At 41.4% G+C, this 22475-nt stretch overlaps 1 protein-coding gene across 1 annotated transcript in view; it reads left to right on the top strand.

The window, feature by feature from the left end:
• LOC122923933 (membrane-spanning 4-domains subfamily A member 8-like) overlaps nucleotides 1-15381 on the top strand; it is a 76948-nt gene extending 61567 nt beyond the window's left edge. The window contains exons 4-6 of the mRNA XM_044274817.1: nucleotides 5413-5601; nucleotides 12465-12587; nucleotides 14720-15381. Coding sequence (XP_044130752.1) covers nucleotides 5413-5601; nucleotides 12465-12587; nucleotides 14720-14869 — 462 coding nt within the window. The 3' untranslated portion in view covers nucleotides 14870-15381. The remainder of the gene's footprint in view (nucleotides 1-5412; nucleotides 5602-12464; nucleotides 12588-14719) is intronic.
• The last annotated feature ends 7094 nt before the right edge of the window (nucleotides 15382-22475 follow it).

Genomic DNA, 22475 nt, shown 5'->3' with positions numbered 1-22475 from the left:
TTCAATATTTAATATTGGACAGTCAAAATTCAATAAACCTGCCCACTGTCCTAAATTAACATAGCAGAGATGATCATCCAAACACAGTATATATATATAAGTGACAAACAACATTAAATATGCTAAAAATGTACACCAAATGCACATATTTCATAAATATACATATAAATATTAAATTGATGAATGACCATGATTGCCTTTCAAGCATGATCACACCGTGTAAGAATCCATAAACCTAATAATCGAAAAATATATAATACATAATCAATAAAAAATATAAAATAACTGTGCCAGTGCAATAATACCCGGGTGCAAGGTGAAAGTGCGCAGTGCGTAAGTGAGTGTGCCATGCAGCATAGAATAAACAAACCAATTGTATAACAATACATAAATAAATCAAACTATCACATTGGTGGACCGTCTCAGTACATGTGTACCAAAGCAGTACATACAAATTGATATGTAACCACTATAGAGCTGCTAATACTTATATATCAACAGTCATGGGCTGCCTCTCGTGTCAAGTGGACCACTCTCACAGCAACCCCTATGACCATTATGTTCATAATAGTCCCGGGTTAGTGTGACACAGCCCATATATGTATACTGGCACCCTGGCCATGCAAATGAGGAAATCCCTAACGGGACTAGTGTCTTGTACGTCCCGTGAGTATGCAGTCATGTGGTATCAATCAAGAGGTGCAGCTCAACGCAGGCGATCCATCCATCGAGTCGGAACATGGTAGTACTACCCCCAAAACCGCATCATATGGGCTACAAGATCTAAAAGGACTGGAGGGATAAAGAATTAAAACCACAGGCAGGTGAACAGACATAACACTAGAACTGATAAAAACAGATGATGCAAACAATAAAATATATACTGCTAAAAACTCACCTAGTGAATGTCCAGGATCCGGTGAGCGCAACACAAGGGAGCCTACAAGAAAGGCACAAAGCTATTATAATCATTCAATCCATATGGCCTAGTGGTATTGAGGGTGAAGATCCACCGGGATTCACGTTGTGCGAGAATCCTCTTCCAGTCACCTCCCCTAGGAGATATCATGACATGGTCAATTCCCCTGAACCTCAATAGGGAACCATTACAGTCATGAACTTCTTTGAAGTGTCTGGGTATGGTCGTGAGGAGATAGTCATCCGTAGTATCAGCGGCCGCTGTACCTGTCTGTCAAGCCTGGTTCAGGAAGCAGAGACCAGAAGTGTTCCTCTAAGTTTTGAAAGTGTTTTTTTTCATCATTCTGCCACTTATCTAATAAAATAAAATATACCTGTAGTGGCAGCATCTGTCCTTCCTAGATTCTTTTCAAAATCTGTTTATTGTTTTCAAAGTAAGGTAGAATAAACAGCACAACAGAGGGAATAAACTCATGGTGTCAGTACATAAGGTCATCAAGGCAGAATAAAGGCGAAAATGGTACAAATGGGTACATTAATTTGTTACAATGCTTAATTAAAGTAAGCAGAGTTACAGAGATTTCGTCATAACAGGTCTCGAGACTCTAAAACTAGTAGAACACTAAAAACATGTAACTAAAGAATGGCAGGAAGGAATAAGAGACTGGGTGGGGGGGGGGGGGGGATGAGAAGAGAAGGGGGTTGGCACTGTCTCCTGGACAAGCCCAAGGAAACTGGTTTATTGTAATATATGAGAAGGGACAACTAGGATAGTTGTGTGTGTTTCCTTCTTAGATTCTACTGTCTGTAGAGAAGTCACAGTGAGTATACTCAAGGTAAGAAAACAAGGTCTCATTTCAAGTGTAAATTGAACTTTGCATAAGACCAGTTTCACATGAACGTAATATGGGTGCGTATCCCGGCCTCTGCGAGGGTCTAATCATCTAAAGTACAGCATCATAGGTCCTTATGATGCTGTTACTTTGGCTGATTAGACCCTTAGTCAGGTCAGAATTTGTGCTGCAACATGGGTGTAGAAATGTGCCTGTATTTCGCTTGTGTGAAATTGGCTTTAGAGAGGTATTGTTTGCCTTACTCTCGATCATCTCTGGATTGTAGAAATAAAAGTTTACACTTCATGAATGTATGCCTAGTGTTGTATCCTTGTCTTTTTATATTGATGGCCTATCCTCAGTGTAGGCCATTAATCAAAGGCCAGACTGCTCATTTGGGGACTCTATAACTATGGGGGGCACTACAAGGGGGCACTATAACTATTGGGGGCACTACAGGGGGACATTTTAACTACTGGTACTACAGGGGCATTATAACTACTATTGGCAATACATGGGGACACTATAACTATTGTGAGCCCTACGTGGGGACATTATAACTACTGAGCGCACTACAGGGGGACTATATAACTAATTGGGAAATTATAACTACTCAGGGCACTATATACAGCATTTTAACTACTGGGGTACTATAGAGGGGACTTATTACTATGGAGGGGCTCTACAGGAGGCCTTATAGAGGGGCCTTATTACTACTGGGGGCAATTTAGGAGGCTTAATCACTATTGGGAGCACTTTAGTGGGCCTTTTTACTGCTTAAGATACTTACAGAGGGCTTATTACCACCGGGGACACTATAGAGGTGCTCTTTTACTACTAGTGGCACTATAGGGGGCCTTATTACTACTGGGGTACAATATGGAGGGCATTATTGCTAATGAAGGTACTCTCATGGAACATTATCACTGTATGGGGCACTATTAGTAATGAGGGCAATCTAGGAGAGAATTATAATTGGTGGGACGTTTGGGCGCACTATTACTTGGTTGCTAACCCGCAGTGAAGTCCAGTTCTCTGTATATGGTTTAAAGGGTGAAGCCTTATACCAATCCAGTTAGTTGATACAGTGGGATCACACTTGCTAATCTGTAACAAAATATGTATAGTTTCCATCCAAATATACCATTAGAACTGAGGTGGGGAAGGGGCAAAAACATATTTCACATTTACCACACAGCCAGATGGCCTGTTTTTTTTTTTTTTTTTTTAAGCACAATCTGGCCCTGCCATCAATAATAGATTGGTGGGGACATGCCTGCCAATCAGCTGTTTGGCAGTTACTCTGGTGTTAGAAATAGGCACCATAACTGTTGGATCAGCGTTGCAGTAACCAGCTCTGTCCACTACACATTGGACGGAGATTGGACCCTATTTCTGATGCCAGACCTAGTCCCCAACATCCTGATGTATGGGGAGTTGATGTGCGATAGGCTATCTGCACACATATCCCTCGTTGCTGTCATGGGTAAAAGGAGCGATTTATCAGAGTTGCAAAAAAGAATGATAATTGGCTTTCGGGCTAAGGGTGGCAAAATTTCTGAAACTGCGTAGTTTGTGAACTGTTCTCGTGCTGCTGTGGTGAAAGTGAGTAGACAAATTGCACCACTACGAATAAGCAAAGTGGAAACTGCAGAACACCAGGTGCCATTGATGTGAGAGGTGAATGTCTGCTACAATGCAAGGGTGGACACTCTACAGTGGAGCAGCTCATCACCAAAATTAACCAGGGGGCTTCCAGACAGAGTCTAAAACAACAGTTTTACTGCATATGGGGCTCCGAACTTGACGGATGGACTCTGCATCTTTTCTAACATAGTTGCATCGCCAAAAAAAGTTTTAATTTTTCACAGCAGTATTAAAATTGGACCTCCACTAATTGGCATAGGGTTTCTTTCCACAATGACCTGTTTTCTGCCTCATCGAATGGATGGAAATTGGTGTGTCATGCGTGAAACATCAGAGAACAGACACCTTGCAACCATTTCTGGGAGCGCCCAAGCTGGTGGTGGCAGCGTTATGGTCTGGGGAATGTTTTCATTGCATTATCTGGGCCCACTCATCCATGTGGAAGGCATTCTGAACCTATTTGGGTAGAATACATCCTTTCATATCACATAAAACCGTACATGCTGATTGTCTTCCCTGGGATGGAGCAAGACAATGCGACATGTCACATGGCTAGAAATGTCTGACATTGTTTGGAAGAGCATGACCAAGATTTCCCAGTACTACCCTCCTGGCTATAATACCCCAGACTTGCAATTAAGCATCTGTGGGACTGTGTTCACTCCCCTGTGCACCCTCCAGCAGTTGTGGGATGCACTGTAGTTGGCATGGCTCTAGATAACTGTGACAACCTGCCAGGACCTGCAAACGGTGGTTACTCTGGATATTAGCTGGTGGTCATAATAACGTGATTTGACTGTGTATAAAATAATAACAACCCTATTATTTTCATAGCCTCATAAAAAGTGTTTAAACCATTACATACGTAAAACAGTTGAAAATTGTTTTTTTAAAAGGTTAAAAAGGTTTTACAATCACAGACATGAAATACTAATTGGATTCACACTGCTGAGACCTCATCCAATCCTAAGATTAGAAGTGCTGGCCCATGTAAAACTGGCCATACACATAAAGGCTTCGTTCACATCACCGTCCAGCCTTTCCGTTCTCCTGCTCCGTTTAGGACTAACTGAGCCAAGGAAGATACTTTTGTCTCCGCTTCAAAAATCTTCATCTGAGCGTAAACCTAACAGACCCCATTATAGTCTATGGGGTCCTTGGGTTCCGTTCGGCTCAGTTATGTGCAGAATCCGTCCTTTCGGTTCTCCTGCTACTAAACAGAGTTATGTGAACGAAGCCTAAGAGGTATTGTCCAAACTTGAAACCCAGGAAGTTTAGCCAACAATCTAATGTGTATGGCGGCTTCCTGACTCTCCCCCCACGGCTGATGTTAGGAGAGAAAAGAATTAAACACATTTGATTTCTACTGCTCGTCTTTTTGTTCTCAGGATGTAAGCTGCAACCACAGGTGTATGGCAGCGGCCTTTTCTCTGCTCCATTACAAATGAATGCTCAGCGGAGCCGAGTATGCATGGTAGGATCAGGAGAGATAGCGGTTGACCCAATGAGCTTTCTGTTAACAACTATGTAGTGTGTGTATGTCCTCTCCATTTCTACATACCATGAGACTTATATTTTGGGGCAGAGCACCACGTTCACTGGCTGTACTTGTTGACAGAGTCGCCTAGCATTCCGTGCACTCCCACGCCATACACAGCAGTGCCGCCCTGCTCTTTTCTCTTTGTTTATTTATGTCATGTGTATGGTCAGCTTAACTACAGAGGATGAGTCCACTTGTGCGTCTCTTTCCATAGATCCTATTCACTATGACATACAACGATTGTACATGCATAGTCACCTGTTGATTAGTAGACTGGAGACCTCCATTGATGAGGTTTTGAAATATCATAAATGTAAAAAAAAAACACTATTAGAAATGACAACAAAAAAATGCAAGTGCAAGTTTTTGGCCTCTGCACTTATTATGGAATTCTGAAAGCTATGAGACAACAGTACTACTTTGAAGGTCAAATACAAAATCTATGTTTTTACCAATTGAATTTTGTTTCAACAGGTAAGAGGATCCCTCTCCTTAAACATCATCAGTTCCATCTTTAGTGTGATTGCTATAATCCTAAATATTGTTGATCTTGCAACCCTCCGCTGCTATTACTATTACTATTACTATGGTAACTATGGTGACTATGGTAACTATGGTTACTATGACTATCAAAATGAGTACAGAAGATGTCAACAACTACTTGTAAGTTTTAATCACCTTTAATGCAGATAAAACCATTAAGATAACTAGCAAATTTTCTGAAATGTATCCCTATAATAAAGTTTCTTTACTATATCTTCTGAGGAACCAGACAAGTGCTGGATTCTCAAACATCCTGAAATGAGTTTTAATGGTAGAGAATAGAGATCTTTAACAAAAAACAAGAAGTCCTCTGAATTTTAGTCTAAGATAATAAAACATTTCTTAAAATCAGGAAGCTCTATATGGGAAACCTATGGTTGGCTACCCTAATGGACAAATGTAACATGGTGGATTAAAAAACAATTAAGTTAGGCATAGATGTAAGATTTTATCTGATCTGGTGACAATCTCTTGGACCTCAACCATAGTAGTGACTTAGAACAGAATGTATATTACACGTAGCTTTACACAAGCTCACCAATCTCATCTAGCCTTACCTATTGGACAGTCAGGTACTCTACATAGACATCAATGTAAGAAGCTTGTCCATAGAATGAGCTTTATGAAAAATTGTCAGCAGATACACAACAACCTGTGGCTTTCCACAAGATGTTTCTATGTCCTTTGGTGTGATAGGTAAAATACAGTACAAGGGTATATGCACCACTGCCTGATTATAAGGACCTTATAAGGTCAGTCTGCAAACATGTTTGCTGGAAAATGTTAAGCCAGTGGGGCAGATATATCAATCCGACTGAACCTGGATTGTGTCTTAATTTATGCCAGAATTTTTCACACACTCTTGCTGTACCAACTGTATGAAGTCTATGCACCACAATTTTCTTTAATTTCAACATGCTAGACACTATTTTTATTCAAACAACGCGCCACGTTTATCTGTCTCTACTTGCCCCTTGTGTTGTCACAGTCTTCATCAGAATTTGATGGATGCCTTAGATAAAACTATACCAGTTTCAAGGTGGTATAAAAATGGTGTATCATTCTGCTAGTACAAAGCCCTAGGCACAGGGTGTTGCTCATAGAAATTTTTGTGGTGCATTGTGTCACACCTTCCCTTCCCCGCTTTATTTAAACAACTATAGCATCACAGATTTAGACATATTTACAACATATTTGGCTTATAATTTGAGTGTGGGAGGAAAACCCACACAAACACAGAGAGAACATACAGCACAAAGTCAGTGCAGATGTCGTCCTTGATCAGATTGGAACCCTAGCACTTCAATGCACCAGTGTTAACCACTGAGCCTCCACTGCCACTGTTCCCTGTAGGCTGGGGAAAGTAAAAAATTTGAAACATGGTTATAACTAGAGATGAGCAAATTTCTAAAAAAATCCATTTGGCTGGGTCACCGAATTCTCCAAAAAGATTTGCTTTGATCCGAATTTATTCGCAGCGAATCACATAAAAAAAGTCTATTTCCGGGCTGAAGAGAGCCGAAAAGAGTGGAAAGGGTGTTAGAAGTAAGTTTGTGTTGACATCACTGATTAATTTGCCCTTCCTCTGATCCATCAGAACAATAACCCACAAAAAACGGATCCTGTCTGTGGAGCATCCACCTTCACTCGGTCAGCATTTGCTCAATAATCCATCAGTATTGCTAATGCCAAAAAAAACAGGACTGGATCTAAAACAGAGGTGACACTTGAATGGAAAATTTGCATGTCTTCTGTGTTTTGTACCCACTCCTGCTTTTGGCTACCAAATTAAAAGCCAATTCTGATGGGACCATACAGGCCTTACAGCTGCTACACAGACAGGATCTGTCTCATTTTTCCTTCCTTCTGACAGATCCGAAGAATGGTCAAACAAATGATGATGTCATCCAGGCTGAAAGGCAAAATATTGGCTCAGTCATAAAAGGGGGAGGGTTGGAACAGCATGAGGAGACCACCGAGTGGCACAATGACAGTGTGGAGGTGGCGGCAGCATCAGGAGGCCACAGAGTGGTACATTGACAGAGTGTGGAGGTGGCGGCTGCAGCATTAGGGGGAGGCCACATAGTTGCACAATAACCGAGTCTGGAGGTGGCAGCAGTATGAGGAAGCCACACACGCTTGCAGAAAAGTAACTGCTATTATATTACAGTCAAATTTATTTTTTATTTTTTTAAATGCAAGCTACTGTGTGTGACACCAGATATGAGTGGCACTGGCAGTAGTTGGCAGAGTAGACGCTGTAGGCCTAACACACACGCTTGCAGAAAAGTAACTGCTATTATATTACAGTCAAAATTGTTGTTATTTTTTTAAATGCAAGCTACTGTGTGTGACACCAGATATGAGTGGCACTAGCAGTAGTTGGCAGAGTAGACGCTGTAGGCCTAACACACACGCTTGCAGAAAAGTAACCGCTATTATACAGGGTGGGCCATTTATATGGATACACCTTAATAAAATGGGAATGGTTGGTGATATTAACTTCCTGTTTGTGGCACATTAGTATATGTGAGGGGGGAAACTTTTCAAGATGGGTGGTGACCATGGCGGCCATTTTGAAGTTGGCCATTTTGAATCCAACTTTTGTTTTTTCAATAGGAAGAGGGTTATGTGACACATCAAACTTATTGGGTATTTCACAAGAAAAACAATGGTGTGCTTGGTTTTAACGTAACTTTATTCTTTCATGAGTTATTTACAAGTTTCTGACCACTTATAAAATGTGTTCAATGTGCTGCCCATTGTGTTGGATTGTCAATGCAACCCTCTTCTCCCACTCTTCACACATTGATAGCAACACCGCAGGAGAAATGCTAGCACAGGCTTCCAGTATCCGTAGTTTCAGGTGCTGCACATCTCGTATCTTCACAGCATATACAGTCAAAATTATTATTATTTTTTAAAATGCAAGCTACTGTATGTGACAACAGATATGAGTGGCACTGGCAGAAGTTGGCAGAGCAGACGCTGTAGGCCTAACACACACGCTTGCAGAAAAGGAACTGCTATTATATTACAGTCAAATTTTTATTTTTTATTTTTTTTAAATGCAAGCTCCTGTGTGTGACACCAGATATCAGTGGCACTGGCAGAAGTTGGCAGAGCAGACGCTGTAGGTCTAACACACACGCTTGCAGAAAAGTAACTGCTATTATATTACAGTCAAAATTGTTTTTATTTTATTTTTTTAAATGCAAGCTACTGTGTGGGACACCAGATATGAGTGGCACTTGCAGAAGTTGGCAGAGTAGACGCTGTAGGCCTAACACACACGCTTGCAGAAAAGTAACTGCTATTATATTACAGTCAAAATTGTTTTTTTTAAATGCAAGCTACTGTGTGTGACAACAGATATGAGTGGCACTGGCTGTAGTTGGCAGAGTAGACGCTGTAGGCCTAACACACACGCTTGCAGAAAAGTAACTGCTATTATATTACAGTCAAAATTGTTTTTATTTAATTTTTTTTAAATGAAAGCTACTGTGTGTGACACCAGATATGAGTGGCACTGGCTGTAGTTGGCAGAGTAGATGCTGTAGGCCTAACACACACGCTTGCAGAAAAGTAACTGCTATTATATTACAGTCAAAATTTTTATTTTATTTTTTAAATGCAAGCTACTGTGTGTGACACCAGATATCAGTGGCACTGTGCACTGGCAGTAGTTGGCAGAGTAGATGCTGTAGGCCTAACACACACTCTTGCAGAAAAGTAACTGCTATTATATTACAGTCAATTATTATTATTTTTTTAATACAAGCTACTGTGTGTGACACCAGATATGAGTGGCACTGGCAGAAGTTGGCAGAAGTTTATCCTCTGTAATCTAATTGCAGTTGCCTGCCAGCATGTGTGTCAGGCTCACAGCATATACTGTGCCCACTACTGCCAGTGCCACCACTCATATCTGGTGTCACACAGTGGCGGATCCAGAGCCTGGTCTCGTGAGGGGCACTTTCAGATTTTTTTCTGTCCGCCGCCACAAAACAATGGTGCTTATAAAACAGACTACACAGTGTAGAGGTATACTGTATATTGTGTGGCACAGTGTAGGCTATATGTGTATAACAAACATATTTCACATGAAAACTTACAATTACTTGACTTGGCCCTTGGGGATCTCAGACACCACTTCAACACTTTGGCCGGGGGCTCGGCGGAGCTAATGTGTTTTATCCTAATGAGAAAGATTTCATAATAAGGATTTGGAGAAGAGGCAGAGGGATAGCAGAGCAGGGAGAGGATGGTGCTGCTACTAGGGGGTCATACCATGGGGGAGTAATAAAGCCCACCATAATGCCCCCCCAGTAGAAATAATTCTCCTTATAATGTGACAGTACAAAAAATACCCCCTTGTAATGCCCCCAGTTGAGCTAATGTCCCCATAGTGCCCCCATAATGTGCCAGTATAAAATACCCCTATATAGTGCCCCTAGTAAATGCCCCCATAGTGCTCCACACCCTCCTTCCTCCTAGTGCCCCCCATAATGTACCAGTATAAAATGCTCCAGAAAATGCCCTCAGTGTCCCCCATAATTTGCAAGTATAAAATACCCCTTCTTAGTGCCCCCCGTAGATGACCCCATAGTACTCCTCTCCCCCCTTCCCCATAGTACCCACCATAATGTGTCCCAGTATAAAATTGTACTGTACAGAGCACCCATATAAAATACCCCTTCTTTGTGGCCTCAGTAGATGCCCCTATGGTGCCCCCAATCATGTGCCAGTATTAACAGCCCCCCCATGTGCCAGTATTAACAGCCCCCCATGTGCCAGTATTAACAGCCCCCCATGTGCCAGTATTAATAACAGCTCCCCCATGTGCCAGTTTTAATAACAGCCCCCCATGTGCCAGTATTAACAGCCCCCCATGTGCCAGTATTAACAGCCCCCCATGTGCCAGTATTAACAGCTCCCCCATGTGCCAGTTTTAATAACAGCCCCCCCCTGTGGCAGTATTAATAACAGCCCCCCATGTGCCAGTATTAACAGCCCCCCATGTGCCAGTATTAACAGCCCCCCATGTGCCAGTATTAATAACAGCTCCCCCATGTGCCAGTTTTAATAACAGCCCCCCCCCCCTGTGGCAGTATTAATAACAGCCCCCCATGTGCCAGTATTAATAACAGCCCCCCCTGTGCCAGTATTAATAACAGCCCCCCCCTGTGCCAGCAATAACAGCCCCCCTGTGCCAGCAATAACAGCCCCCATGTGCCAGCAATAACAGCCCCTATGTGCCAGCAATAACAGCCCCCCCCCTGTGCCAGCAATAACAGCCCCCCTGTGCCAGTAATAACAGCCCCCCCAGTGCCAGCAATAACAGCCCCTCCCTGTGCCAGTAATAACAGACCCCCCTCACCCCTGTGCCAGTAATAACAGCCCCCCTCCCCCCTGTGCTAGTAATAACAGCCCCCCTCCCCCTGTGCCAGTAATAACAGCCCCCCCCCTGTGCCAGTAATAACAGCCCCCCCCCCCCAAGCCAGTAAAAGTATTGTATATATTAAAAAACAAAACAAAAAACACATACTTACCTCCATGTCAGCGATGCGATGCAGGCCTCTTCCGGCCTGTGTCCCACGCTGTATGGCTCAGGCGGCGCGATGATGTCATCGCGCTGCCTGCGCCGGCCTCTGATAGGCTGCCGGCCTAGTGCCTGCAGCCTATCAGAGGAAGGGAAAGAGAAACGCCTCTCCCTCCCCAGCCGCAGAACGGACATCTGTATCGCTGTCCTGAAGACTGCGATACAGATGACTGGAGATGAGCGCTTCCACAATGGAAGCGCTCATCTACCTGTGCCCTGCCGCCGCCAGCTCGGGGGGGGGGGGCAATTGCCCCATTGCCCCCCCCTGGATCCGCCACTGGTGTCACACACAGTAGCTTGCATAGCACTTGCACCCCAATTACAAGAACCAATTGCTGGAATGCCCGAGGTGTATAATGGCTATTTGGATCCCCAAATAATGTATCCCTGCACTTGTAAATCACAATGAGGTTTTTCTAGCACTGTCCCTAGTAGTGACTTCAGATGTCTCTCTTTGCACTAAGATGCTGTGAAATGATTCCTTCCTATCGTTTCCCTGCCATTTGAATATTTCCCTGCACTTATAAATTGCTTTATTTTTTCACAATGAGGTTTTCAGTATAACTCTCCCTAGCGCCTGCCACGTTTGTCCCTGCACTCAGAACACTGAAAAATGTCTGAATCCAAGATGGCTGCGGGTATTTATAGGCTATGACATCAAAGGGCTGGCTGGCTGCTGATTGGATGCATGCATGGCATTATGGGTCAGCCCACCTTCCCAGATTTCCTTGTCCCATGTCCTCAAGAGTGTAGCCGCCATTTTAGGAAAAATTGCGATTCATTATCATGAAGTGCAAGGAAATTTGCATTAGTTGCGAATCAAATTTTTCCTGAAATTCGGATCGAATTCCACTTCGTCAGCTTCGATTTGCTCATCTCTAGTTATAACGGAAAATAACTGAATTCAGAAGACAGAATTCAAAATGGAAACTTTTAGAGGCATTCCGTTTTGATCCGTCATAATAGAGGTCTATGGGTTTGCATAACGGAACTGTCTGGTTTCTGTTATGCAGGACGAAAAAGAAAGTTTGGAGGTGACAGATTCTCTTTAAGTCCTAATATGTCTATGTACATAGCTACTAGTGTACCGATGTGTACTTAATTACTAGTTTATGTGGACAATGGTGTGCTAGATTACTAAGCATGACTAGTTGGAAATAAGTGACAATAATAAAATACGATATTAATGTAAATAAATGCACATAAAATAAAATATTAAAGAAAGTATGGTAAGGGCATAGGCTTGTATGTGGTTATCTAAATCAGGTATTGCATGATGAATAATAAAGAATTATTATATGTAATGGTGTTTGTTATATAAAGTATGGTAGATTCCAGTCTTGAAGTTTTTCATAATTCATTTTTGGTTTTGTGTTTGCAGTCCGCTACTTACGCATTGCAATCTATTCTTCTCGTGATAAATTTGCTGATATTCTGCATATCTTTCTCCGTCTCAATTTTTGGATGCCGTTCACTGTGCAAGATATCTTCAAATAGCCCTCAGGTGAGTCCAGAATGCACACAGGATAAAATCTGTGGGTATCCAGTAAGTGTTCACAACATTTTCTGTACTGAGAGCCTGGGCTTACTGAAGAAACAGACATTTGATTTTATTGAAGGAGTTCTCAGCCCTGGTCCAAGTGCCCTAGTAGGATATACACACATCACAAAGATGATCTGCTTGGGACCATTCTCTCTGGATTCATAAGATAATGCCTTTAATTCGTTATCTTGCCATAATGTAACTGTATGTCTTCAGTGCTCAGGGAGTGTACAATGTGAGCTCTGAAGCTCCCTCTGTCTCCCGGTATCTGCTCCAGCATGCAATGCAATTGTCGGTTGGCATTCAGTTGCCATGGCACCCAGGACTGCCATGTTAGGACTCATTACATCCTGCCTCTGCCAGATAATATAGGATGCTCGTAAAATTGCAAATGTTTCAATACGGAAGTATTGTACAAGTGATCATGAGGTGCTGAGTGGTTGTTATGACAACTGAGGGGCCTAGTGAAGACTTCCAGGCCTGCCATCCTACTACTGTTATTACACCATGCCAGAGGCAGACTGTAGTAGATAGAGAGAAGCCAGAATAAAAAGCAGCTAAGAATGGAAAGCTCTTGCTCTGTCAATCCCATCTGAATGGCTGGCATGTAATGCAACAGTTTATGGCTGGTTGCATGTTATCACTAGGACTTCTGAATCCTGACTTGTGATAGAGTCAGCTTCAAAACTTGGTTGTCTTGTATTAATGAGACAACTCATTTAACTGTACAGATTATATGGCCAATAGGGAAAATAATGAATGTATGTCCGTGCTATCAAAATCAAAATAAATCAAGAAATTGAAATTTCTTATGATGGGAAATGCATTCAACATTCTTAATTAGTTTCATGATGAATGGTATAATTCCTATCTAGTATGTCATTTCATAGTGTAGTAAAAAATTGTTTGACCGCAGAAGAGGATGATCTCTACATGTATACCGTCATCAAGATTGTTCCTTTAAGAAAAAAAAAAAAAAGAAATGTTGTACATGCTTCACACAAATATAATTCTTATCAATAGATAACAAGTGGGTGTTCCTCTGAAACCTGCGAAAATATTTGAGCCCCTACCTGCAGGACCCATCCTGACCCACTCTCCAAAGGACATGTACATGGCCACAATTATATCCCACATTTAATTGCATAATTTTTAGTTAACATTTCACACACATTTACCAAATTCAACTTGAAATGGGACTGTCCTCCTTTGGAATTTACTGCAACTTATTGTGACAGAGTCTAGGCCGACCAGAAGATCTTCTGCTGGCAAATACCTAGTCTTTCTTTAGTCTTTCTGCTCCACAAGGAAAAATTGTGATATGACATCCCTCCCCAACTCCCCATTATTCACTTGTTCCAGATTTTCTTTTTACATAAACCCTAATCACACTACAGTATGTGTCCTAGATTTTGACTGCAGGTCTAACCTCAGACTTCACTCTTTGCAATGAAAAATGTCATGTTAAAAGCCATGTTAAAAGAGACCGGTAGCACATTAACAGATAACAGATTTTAACCAAGATTATCAACGCAAAATCTCTTGGAATTGGATAGGTTAGTGAAAACATTTCCAAGTCAAGTAAAATGTGCCCTTTGATTTTCTCATATTAAAGCTCCAATGTTGTCCTGTGCCACATGTACTGGTCCATAACCAGGCAAGCAGGAGCTGAGAATGCTGGGAACCAGCTCTGTGGATAACCTGTGAAAGGCATGAAATCACTATGACTGATATGGAAAACTAGGATCAGGCACATAGTCATTAACAATGCTGTACAAAGAAATTTATACACAGGTATATACTGAATAAATAGACACATACAGTATGCCACATATCTAAACACACACACCATACTTGTCTACATTTGAGTAGTGGCATTAGGGAGATTCCCAAAACTAGTGTTAGGTGAGGCCCACCATTTACATAGGTCCAAGGCCCCAAACACTGCCAACCCAATGTGTTTGAATTGTACGTTGTACATATGATTCCTTCATCATGCTCCACAAGTAATACTGATCCCAGACTCCAAACCTTTCCTCCCTTATTAAACTTTACTCATGCTTTACTGTACTTACTGTTTTCTCTGATTGTAGGTATTTTTGATCCAAAATGATCTTGTATCCATGAATCCTTCTACAGTTCCAGCCACAGGATTTTCTCAGCCATTTGCTCCAGCAATTGCACCACTTCAACAACCACCACAATATGTGTTCCAAGGAGTCAAAGCTGTACCAATGTCATAATCATATAGTTTCAACTCTTCTGACTCCCTACCAGACTCTCTGCACTGCATTTCTGGTTGCCATCTGTCAAATTACGCATAGATGGGGTCAGCAGTGATGTCCCCCCTAGTCAAATGTGCTGCCTGGGGCTATGTCACTTCTGAGGCCAGTCATTGGCTGCAGCTGCACATGTGACCCTATCCATGCAGGCAATTTATATGCAGAGACCAGAAATGGAGTGCAGAGAGACCCAGAATTAGAGAGCCAGAGCTGAGGGCAGAAGTATGTTTAACTTTTTAGGTCCTGATGACTGGGGGTGAGATTTAATAAAAACAAAATCATGGACAACTCTTTTGAGGGGTAACATAATTTTGAATAAAATATAAGAATTAAAATATATTAGCTGATCACTTGATTTGGAATTGGAGTATGAAAAGTATGGAAGTAGAGCTGAAGTTGAGGTGTACTGTGTTTTAAAAATTGAAGTTATCTATCTATCTATATCCAAAGTTTATCACAAATAAAGATAATTAAAAAAAAAAAGAGCTATGATCAAATGCATTGCTAATATTATTTGGTGGAATGTATGGGGAAAGTCTTCAGACCCTTTTACTTTTTTTTTTTTTTTTACATTTTGCTATGTTGCTGCCTTGTACTAAATTTAAGTTTTCCCCCATCAATCTACTCTCAATCACCTATAATTATAAAGTAAAAACAGAATTTTTGACATTTTAGTTAATTTATTTAAAAGGAAAAGCTAAAATTTGACAATTTGATCATCTTTGATATGTTTATACATCTTGATTGGAATCCATCTGTGGTAATTCAGATGATTGTACATGATTTGGAAAGAATGACCCTGTCTAAATAAGGTAATAATTAGGGTTGAGCGAACCCAAACTTTAGGATTTTTTGACCCGGACGCGAACATTTCTGTAAAAGTTCGGGTTCGGTATTCTGCGCTTTCTTGGCGCTTTTTGAAAGGCTGCACAGCAGCCAATCAACAAGCATCATACTACTTGCCCCAAGAGGCCATCACAGCCATGCCTACTAATGGCATGGCTGTGATTGGCCAGAGCAGCATGTGAGCCAGGCTCTATATAAGCTTGGGTCGCGTAGCGCTGCACGTCACTCTGCTGTTACAAGTGTAGGGAGAGGATGCTGCTGGACTTGTGATTTCAGGGAGAGCATAGGAGAGAATCTAACTCAGCGATCTACAGACAAATAGTTGTGTGGGTGCAGGGCACTATTGTTTTACCCTGCCCTGAGCTCATTGACCAAAAAATACAAACTTTTAGAATTCTGTTAGTTAGGTGGCTGGCGGCGGCCGCCATTTTTTGCATACTCAGTGCACCAGCACGGCATCTGAGCTTTTGGGACATTGCAAATCACCATTTTTTGGGGCAAACTACAACATCTGGATTAGTCAGTGTGCAATTTAAGGTAGAAATACACCCATCATTTTCTGGGGTTTTAAAAACACACCATTTATTTTTTTTAAACTGTATTTTCCAGTTCTGCAAGTGTTAAATTCAAGTTTACTATATACAGATTTCATATTCTGTTAGCAAAAAAAGACATTTTGGGCAATCTACAACATCTGGATTAGTCAGTGTGCAATTTAAAGTAGAAATACACCCATTATTTTCTGGGGTTTGAAAACACACTTAAAAAAACAAAAACTGTATTTTCCAGATCTGCAAGTGTTACATTCAAGTTTAATATATACAGCTTTCTTATTCTGTTAGCAAAAAAAGACTTTTTGGGCAATCTACAACATCTGTATTAGTCAGTGTACAATTTAAGGTAGAAATACACCCATCAATTTCTGGAGTTTGAAAAACACACTTTTTTTCTTCAAAAAACTGTATTTTCCAGATTTGCAATTATGGGAGACTGCAATCTTCCTGATGTAAACTGCAAAACCAAATTAGCTAGTTCTTGCAGGAGAACAGATATTCTAAATTCCCTACTGGGATTATCTCTACAGCAAGTAGTTGAGGAGCCAACCCGGAAGGAGGCCATTTTAGATTTAGTATTCATAAATGGGAATTTGGAATATCATATTACTGTAGGGGAAAGCTTGGGATCTAGTGATCACCAGTCAGTGTGGTTTACTATAAGTACAGTGAGTCACGCCACACAAAAACAAAAGTTTTCGATTTGAGAAAAACTGACTTTTCTAAAATTAGATTAGTGGTATACGAGTCCCTATCAGATTGGAACAGTTTCATTGGCGTCCAGGAGAAAAGGGACTACTTAAAAGTGGCACTATTGAAGGCAACAGAAAATTGCATTAGGCTTGGCAGTAAAAGCAAAAAAAGGAAGAGACCACTGTGGTACTCAGCAGAAGTGGCCAAAATCATTAAAAACAAAAAGATAGCATTTAGGAATTATAAAAAAAAAAAAAAAAGAAGAGGATGACAAGCAAATTTATAAGATTAGGCAAAGAGAGGCCAAACAAGTTATAATAGCTTCTAAAGCACAGGCAGAAGAGAAATTAGCTCAGTCAGGGAAAAAGGCGATAAGGCATTCTTCAGATACATAAATAAAAAAAGGAAACTAAAACAAGGAATTACCAAATTAAAAACAAAAGAAGGAAGGTATATGGAAGAAGATAAAGAACTAGCTGACTGCCTCAATTAATACTTCTGTTCAGTTTTTACAAAGGAAAATGAAGGAGAAGGACCTCAGTTAGGAAAGAAGACTAATTAATCTTTTGATGCATGTGTCTTTACAGAGGAAGAGGTTCTAAGTCAACTGTCTAAAATTAATACAAATAAGTCACAGGGGCCTGATGGGATACACCCAAAGCTATTAAAAGAGCTAAGCGGTGAACTAGCAAAACCATTAACAGATTTATTTAACCAATCGCTGGCAACAGGAGTCGTCTCAGAAGATTGGAAAATAGCAAATGTTGTGCCCATTCACAAGAAAGATAGTAGGGAGGAATCGGGCAACTATAGGCCAGTAAGGCTACTTTCACACTAGCGTTCGGCTGTCCGCTCGTGAGCTCCGTTTGAAGGGGCTCACGAGCGGACCCGAACGCTTCCGTCCAGCCCTGATGCAGTCTGAATGGATGCGGATCCGCTCAGACTGCATCAGTCTGGCGGCGTTCAGCCTCCGCTCCGCTCGCCTCCGCACGGACAGGCGGACAGCTGAACGCTGCTTGCAGCGTTCGCGTGTCCGCCTGGCCGTGCGGAGGCGTGCGGATCCGTCCAGACTTACAATGTAAGTCAATGGGGACGGATCCGTTTGAAGATGCCACAATATGGCTCAATCTTCAAGCGGATCCGTCCCCCATTGACTTTACATTGAAAGTCTGGACGGATCCGTCCGAGGCTATTTTCACACTTAGCTGTTATATGCTAAAATAATGCAGACGGATCCGTTCTGAACGGAGCTTCCGTCTGCATTATTATGATCGGATCCGTTCAGAACGGATCCGATCGAACGCTAGTGTGAAAGTAGCCTAAGCCTGACATCAATAGTGGGGAAATTAATGGAAACCATACTTAAGGAGAGGATTGTGGAACATCTAAAATCCCATAGATTGAAAGATGAAAAACAGCATGGGTTTACTTCAGGGAGATCATGTCAAACTAATCTTATTGATTTTTTTGATTGGGTGACTAAAATAATAGATGGCGGAGGTGCAGTAGACATTGCTTATCTAGACTTTAGTAAGGCTTTTGATACTGTCCCACATAGAAGGCTTATCAATAAGTTGCAGTCTTTGGGCTTGGACTCCCATATTGTTGAATGGATTAGGCAGTGGCTGAGGGACAGGCAATAGAGGGTTGTAGTCAATAGAGTATATTCAGACCAAGGTCTTGTTACCAGTGGGGTACCTCAGGGATCTGTTCTGGGACCCATATTGTTTAATATCTTTATCAGCGAAATTGCAGAAGGCCTCAATGGTAAGGTGTGTCTTTTTGCTGATGACACAAAGATTTGTAACAGGGTTGATGTTCCTGGAGGGAAACACCAAATGCAAAGGGATTTAGGAAAACTAAAGGAATGGTCAAAAATATGGCAACTTAAATTTAATGTTGATAAGTGCAAGATAATGCACTTGGGGCGTAAAAACTCAAGAGCAGAATATAAAATCAGTGATACAGTCCTAACCTCAGTATCTGAGGAAAGGGATTTAGGGGTCATTATTTCAGAAGACTTAAAGGTAGGCAGACAATGTCATAGAGCAGCAGGAAATGCTAGCAGAATGCTTGGGTGTATAGGGAGAGGAACTACCAGTAGAAAGAGGGAGGTGCTCATGCAGCTCCATAGAGCACTAGTGAGACCTCATTTGGAGTATTGTGCTCAGTACTGGAGACCATATCTCCAGAAGGATATTGATACTTTGGAGAGAGTTCAGAGAAGAGCTACTAAACTAGTACATGGATTGCAGGATAAAACTTACCAGGAAAGGTTAAAGGACCTTAACATGTATAGATTGGAAGACAAACGAGACAAAGGGGATATGATAGAAACTTTTAAATACATAAAGGGAATCAACAAGGTAAAAGAGGAGAAATTAATTAAAAGAAGAAAAACTGCTACAAGAGGACATAGTTTTAAATTAGAGGGGCAAAGGTTTAAAAGTAATATCAGGAAGTATTACTTTACTGAGAGAGTAGTGGATGCATGGAATAGCCTTCCTGCAGAAGTGGTAGCTGCAAATACAGTGAAGGAGTTTAAGCATGCATGGGATAGGCAGAAGGCCATCCTTCATATAAGATAGGGCCAGGGGCTATTCATAGTATTCAGTATATTGGGCAGACTAGATGGGCCAAATGGTTCTTATCTGCCGACACATTCTATGTTTCTATGCAAGTGTTAAATTCAAGTTTATATATACAGCTTTCATATTCTGTTAGCAAAAAATGAAGTTTTTGGCAATCTACAACATCTGTATTAGTCAGTGTGCAATTTAAGGTAGAAATACACCCATCATTTTCTGGGGTTTGAAAAACACACCATTTTTTTAAAAAAAAACTGTATTTTCCAGATCTGCAAGTGTTAAATTCAAGTTTAATATATACAGCTTTCATATTCTGTTAGCAAAAAAAAACCTTTTTTGGCAATCTACAACATCTGTATTAGTCAGTGTGCAATTTAAGGTAGAAATACACCCATCATTTTCTAGGGTTTGAAAAACACACTCTTTTGACAAAAAACACTATTTTCAGGCCTTGCAGCATCAGCACGTGTGAAATTACAGGCTTATATACTGCTGTCAAATTCATTTTTTTTTTTTTTTTTTAAGCAAATTTTATTGAGCTTAGTAGATAAGATACAGTGATCGAGTGTTGGAGGTGAGACAATCCCCCACACTACTATAATTCTCAGAACATAGAAAAGTAACATATCAGAAACTGCAGGTCAGACAATGTTATGCGTTTGCGACCAATACATCCAAGATACAGATCACGAAACCCAGGATCTTTAGCTTAACACCGACAATAGTCACTTATTATTATTACCATCAGGAGTCCCAGTGTATCACAATATCCCTCATCCGAGACAGGTTGGAGCGAAGGGGGGGTGTCTTATCTGTCAATGGGTATCAGATAATGGGGTGAGAATGGGACAGGGAAGAGACTAAAAGACCAAATGCATGTGATTGGCTTACCTATGTGTAATTACTAATGTAAAATTAGTCGTTATTGATCTTCTGGTATCCTCTAAATGAGATCCATCTGTCCCAAGTCTTCAAAAATTTGTGGTGCGATCTAAGTTCCCATGAAGATAATTCCTCTAGTCTGTATATCTGATCAATTCTCTGAAACCATTGTTCCATTAGGGGAACATCTGTGGATAACCACACTAGAGGAATCAGTAATTTAGCAGCATTCATCAGGTGCTTAAAAAGTACCAGGTTAGGGGGGGAAGGGTCTCGTGGATAAAGGTTTAGAAGAGCCACTTCAGGGGATATACTTATGTCAGAACCACAAATCTCATTGCTTGTTTGAAATATTTTTCTCCACCATGCTGATAATAGTGGACACGTCCACCATATGTGAAAGTAGGTACCTCTCTGTGTCAGGCATCTCCAGCAAGTGTCAGAAGCCGAAGCTGAGTACATACATGTTTTGTCAGGGGTTTTATACCATCTTGTGACAATTTTGTAATTGTTCTCTTGGATTTTGACACATCTCGAAGCCTTATGCGAGGAGTTAAAAATAGTAATGGTATCAACCGGGGCTAAGCAGAAACCTAAATCTTTTTCCCATAACCTAATAAAGGCCAGTGTCAGGGCGAATGGAGGTGTCCTCAATCTTTTATACCACTGTTAGATCATTTAAGAGGTGGTGGGTTTTGAGTGATTACGTGCTCGAACCAGGTTATGGGTCGTAGCAGGGTATGTAATTGAGCATTTTGGGACATGTAGGCCTGTAGAAAGTGGAGGCCTAAAAAGTTTGAACCGGGGATTTTCAGAAGATCCCTCATATCCGTCATGGAGAGTAGTTGGCCATCTTTGTAAAGGTCTACCAAACTCACTGATGACCTACTCATTTCAATGGGAAGGCTATCTCTTAGGGCTTGTGGGGCTAAGTGGCAAACATCAGCTATCTTAAGAGTCGGTGATGGTAGCGGAGAATTTAAGGGGGTGTTTTGCAGGGAGTACCAAGCATGTAGGGTAGCTTTTATGGTAGGGGAAAGATCAGGGTGTGTAGGTATCTGAGATACACGGCCTAAGAGGGTCGCTTTGAAAGGGGTCCCCAGTAAGGATTCTTCCATTGAAACCCAAGATTTGTGTTCAGGAGCCACCAACCAGTCTACCACTCTAGTAAGCAGGATAGCTCGACCGTATAGTTCCGGGTCTGGCAAAGATATGCCTCCTCTCTCTCTCGGGTAGGACAGCATCTTATATGACAACCTAGCCCTCTTTTTGTTCCATATGAAGGATCTGAACATTGATTTGAGTTTTGAGTAGTATTTGGAAGGAACGGGAATAGGTAACGTCTGTTGAAGATAGGTGAGTTTAGGGAGAATAAGAGAGAGTAAAATATCTTTCCTCCCGAACCATGATAGTGTAGGGACATCCAGGGAATTAATATCCTCAGTCAGTTTATTCTGGAGAGGGATATAGTTTAAGTTAAAAAGCTGTCCACGCTTATTTTCACCCCTAGATAGGTTAAATAAGGGGAAGACCAATTAAAAGGCGAGCAGGCCTCAAGGTGAGTCTTAACAGAATTTCTAATGCCAGTGGAGATTATCAGTGATTTATTGTGATTGACTTTAAAGTCGGAGAGAGATCCATAGACTTCCAGATGGCCGTATATTTTAGGAAGAGCCGTTTCGGGATTACCTATGATTAAAAGGATATCATCCGCAAAAGCGGCGACTTTGTGCTGTTGGTCCCCAAGAGCTATTCCCTGGATGTCCCCATCCATCCGAATGGTCTGAAGAAGAGGTTCAAGGGCAAGGACAAATAATAAGGGGGAGAGTGGACAGCCCTGGCGAGTGCCATTACGTATTATTAAGGGATCTGACAGGGTATCATTAACCATAACTGAGGCAGAGGCATTTGAGTACATAGCTTCGATGGCACTAATGAAGGGAGGGGGGATGTTCCGCGCGCGCAGTGCTGAGTACATAAAGGACCATTTGACTCTGTCAAATG

The sequence above is a fragment of the Bufo gargarizans genome, unplaced genomic scaffold, assembly GCF_014858855.1.
Source record: "Bufo gargarizans isolate SCDJY-AF-19 unplaced genomic scaffold, ASM1485885v1 original_scaffold_2077_pilon, whole genome shotgun sequence".
In the NCBI taxonomy this organism is placed as follows: Eukaryota; Metazoa; Chordata; class Amphibia; order Anura; family Bufonidae; genus Bufo; species Bufo gargarizans.
This window is presented reverse-complemented; position numbering and strand designations above follow the sequence as displayed.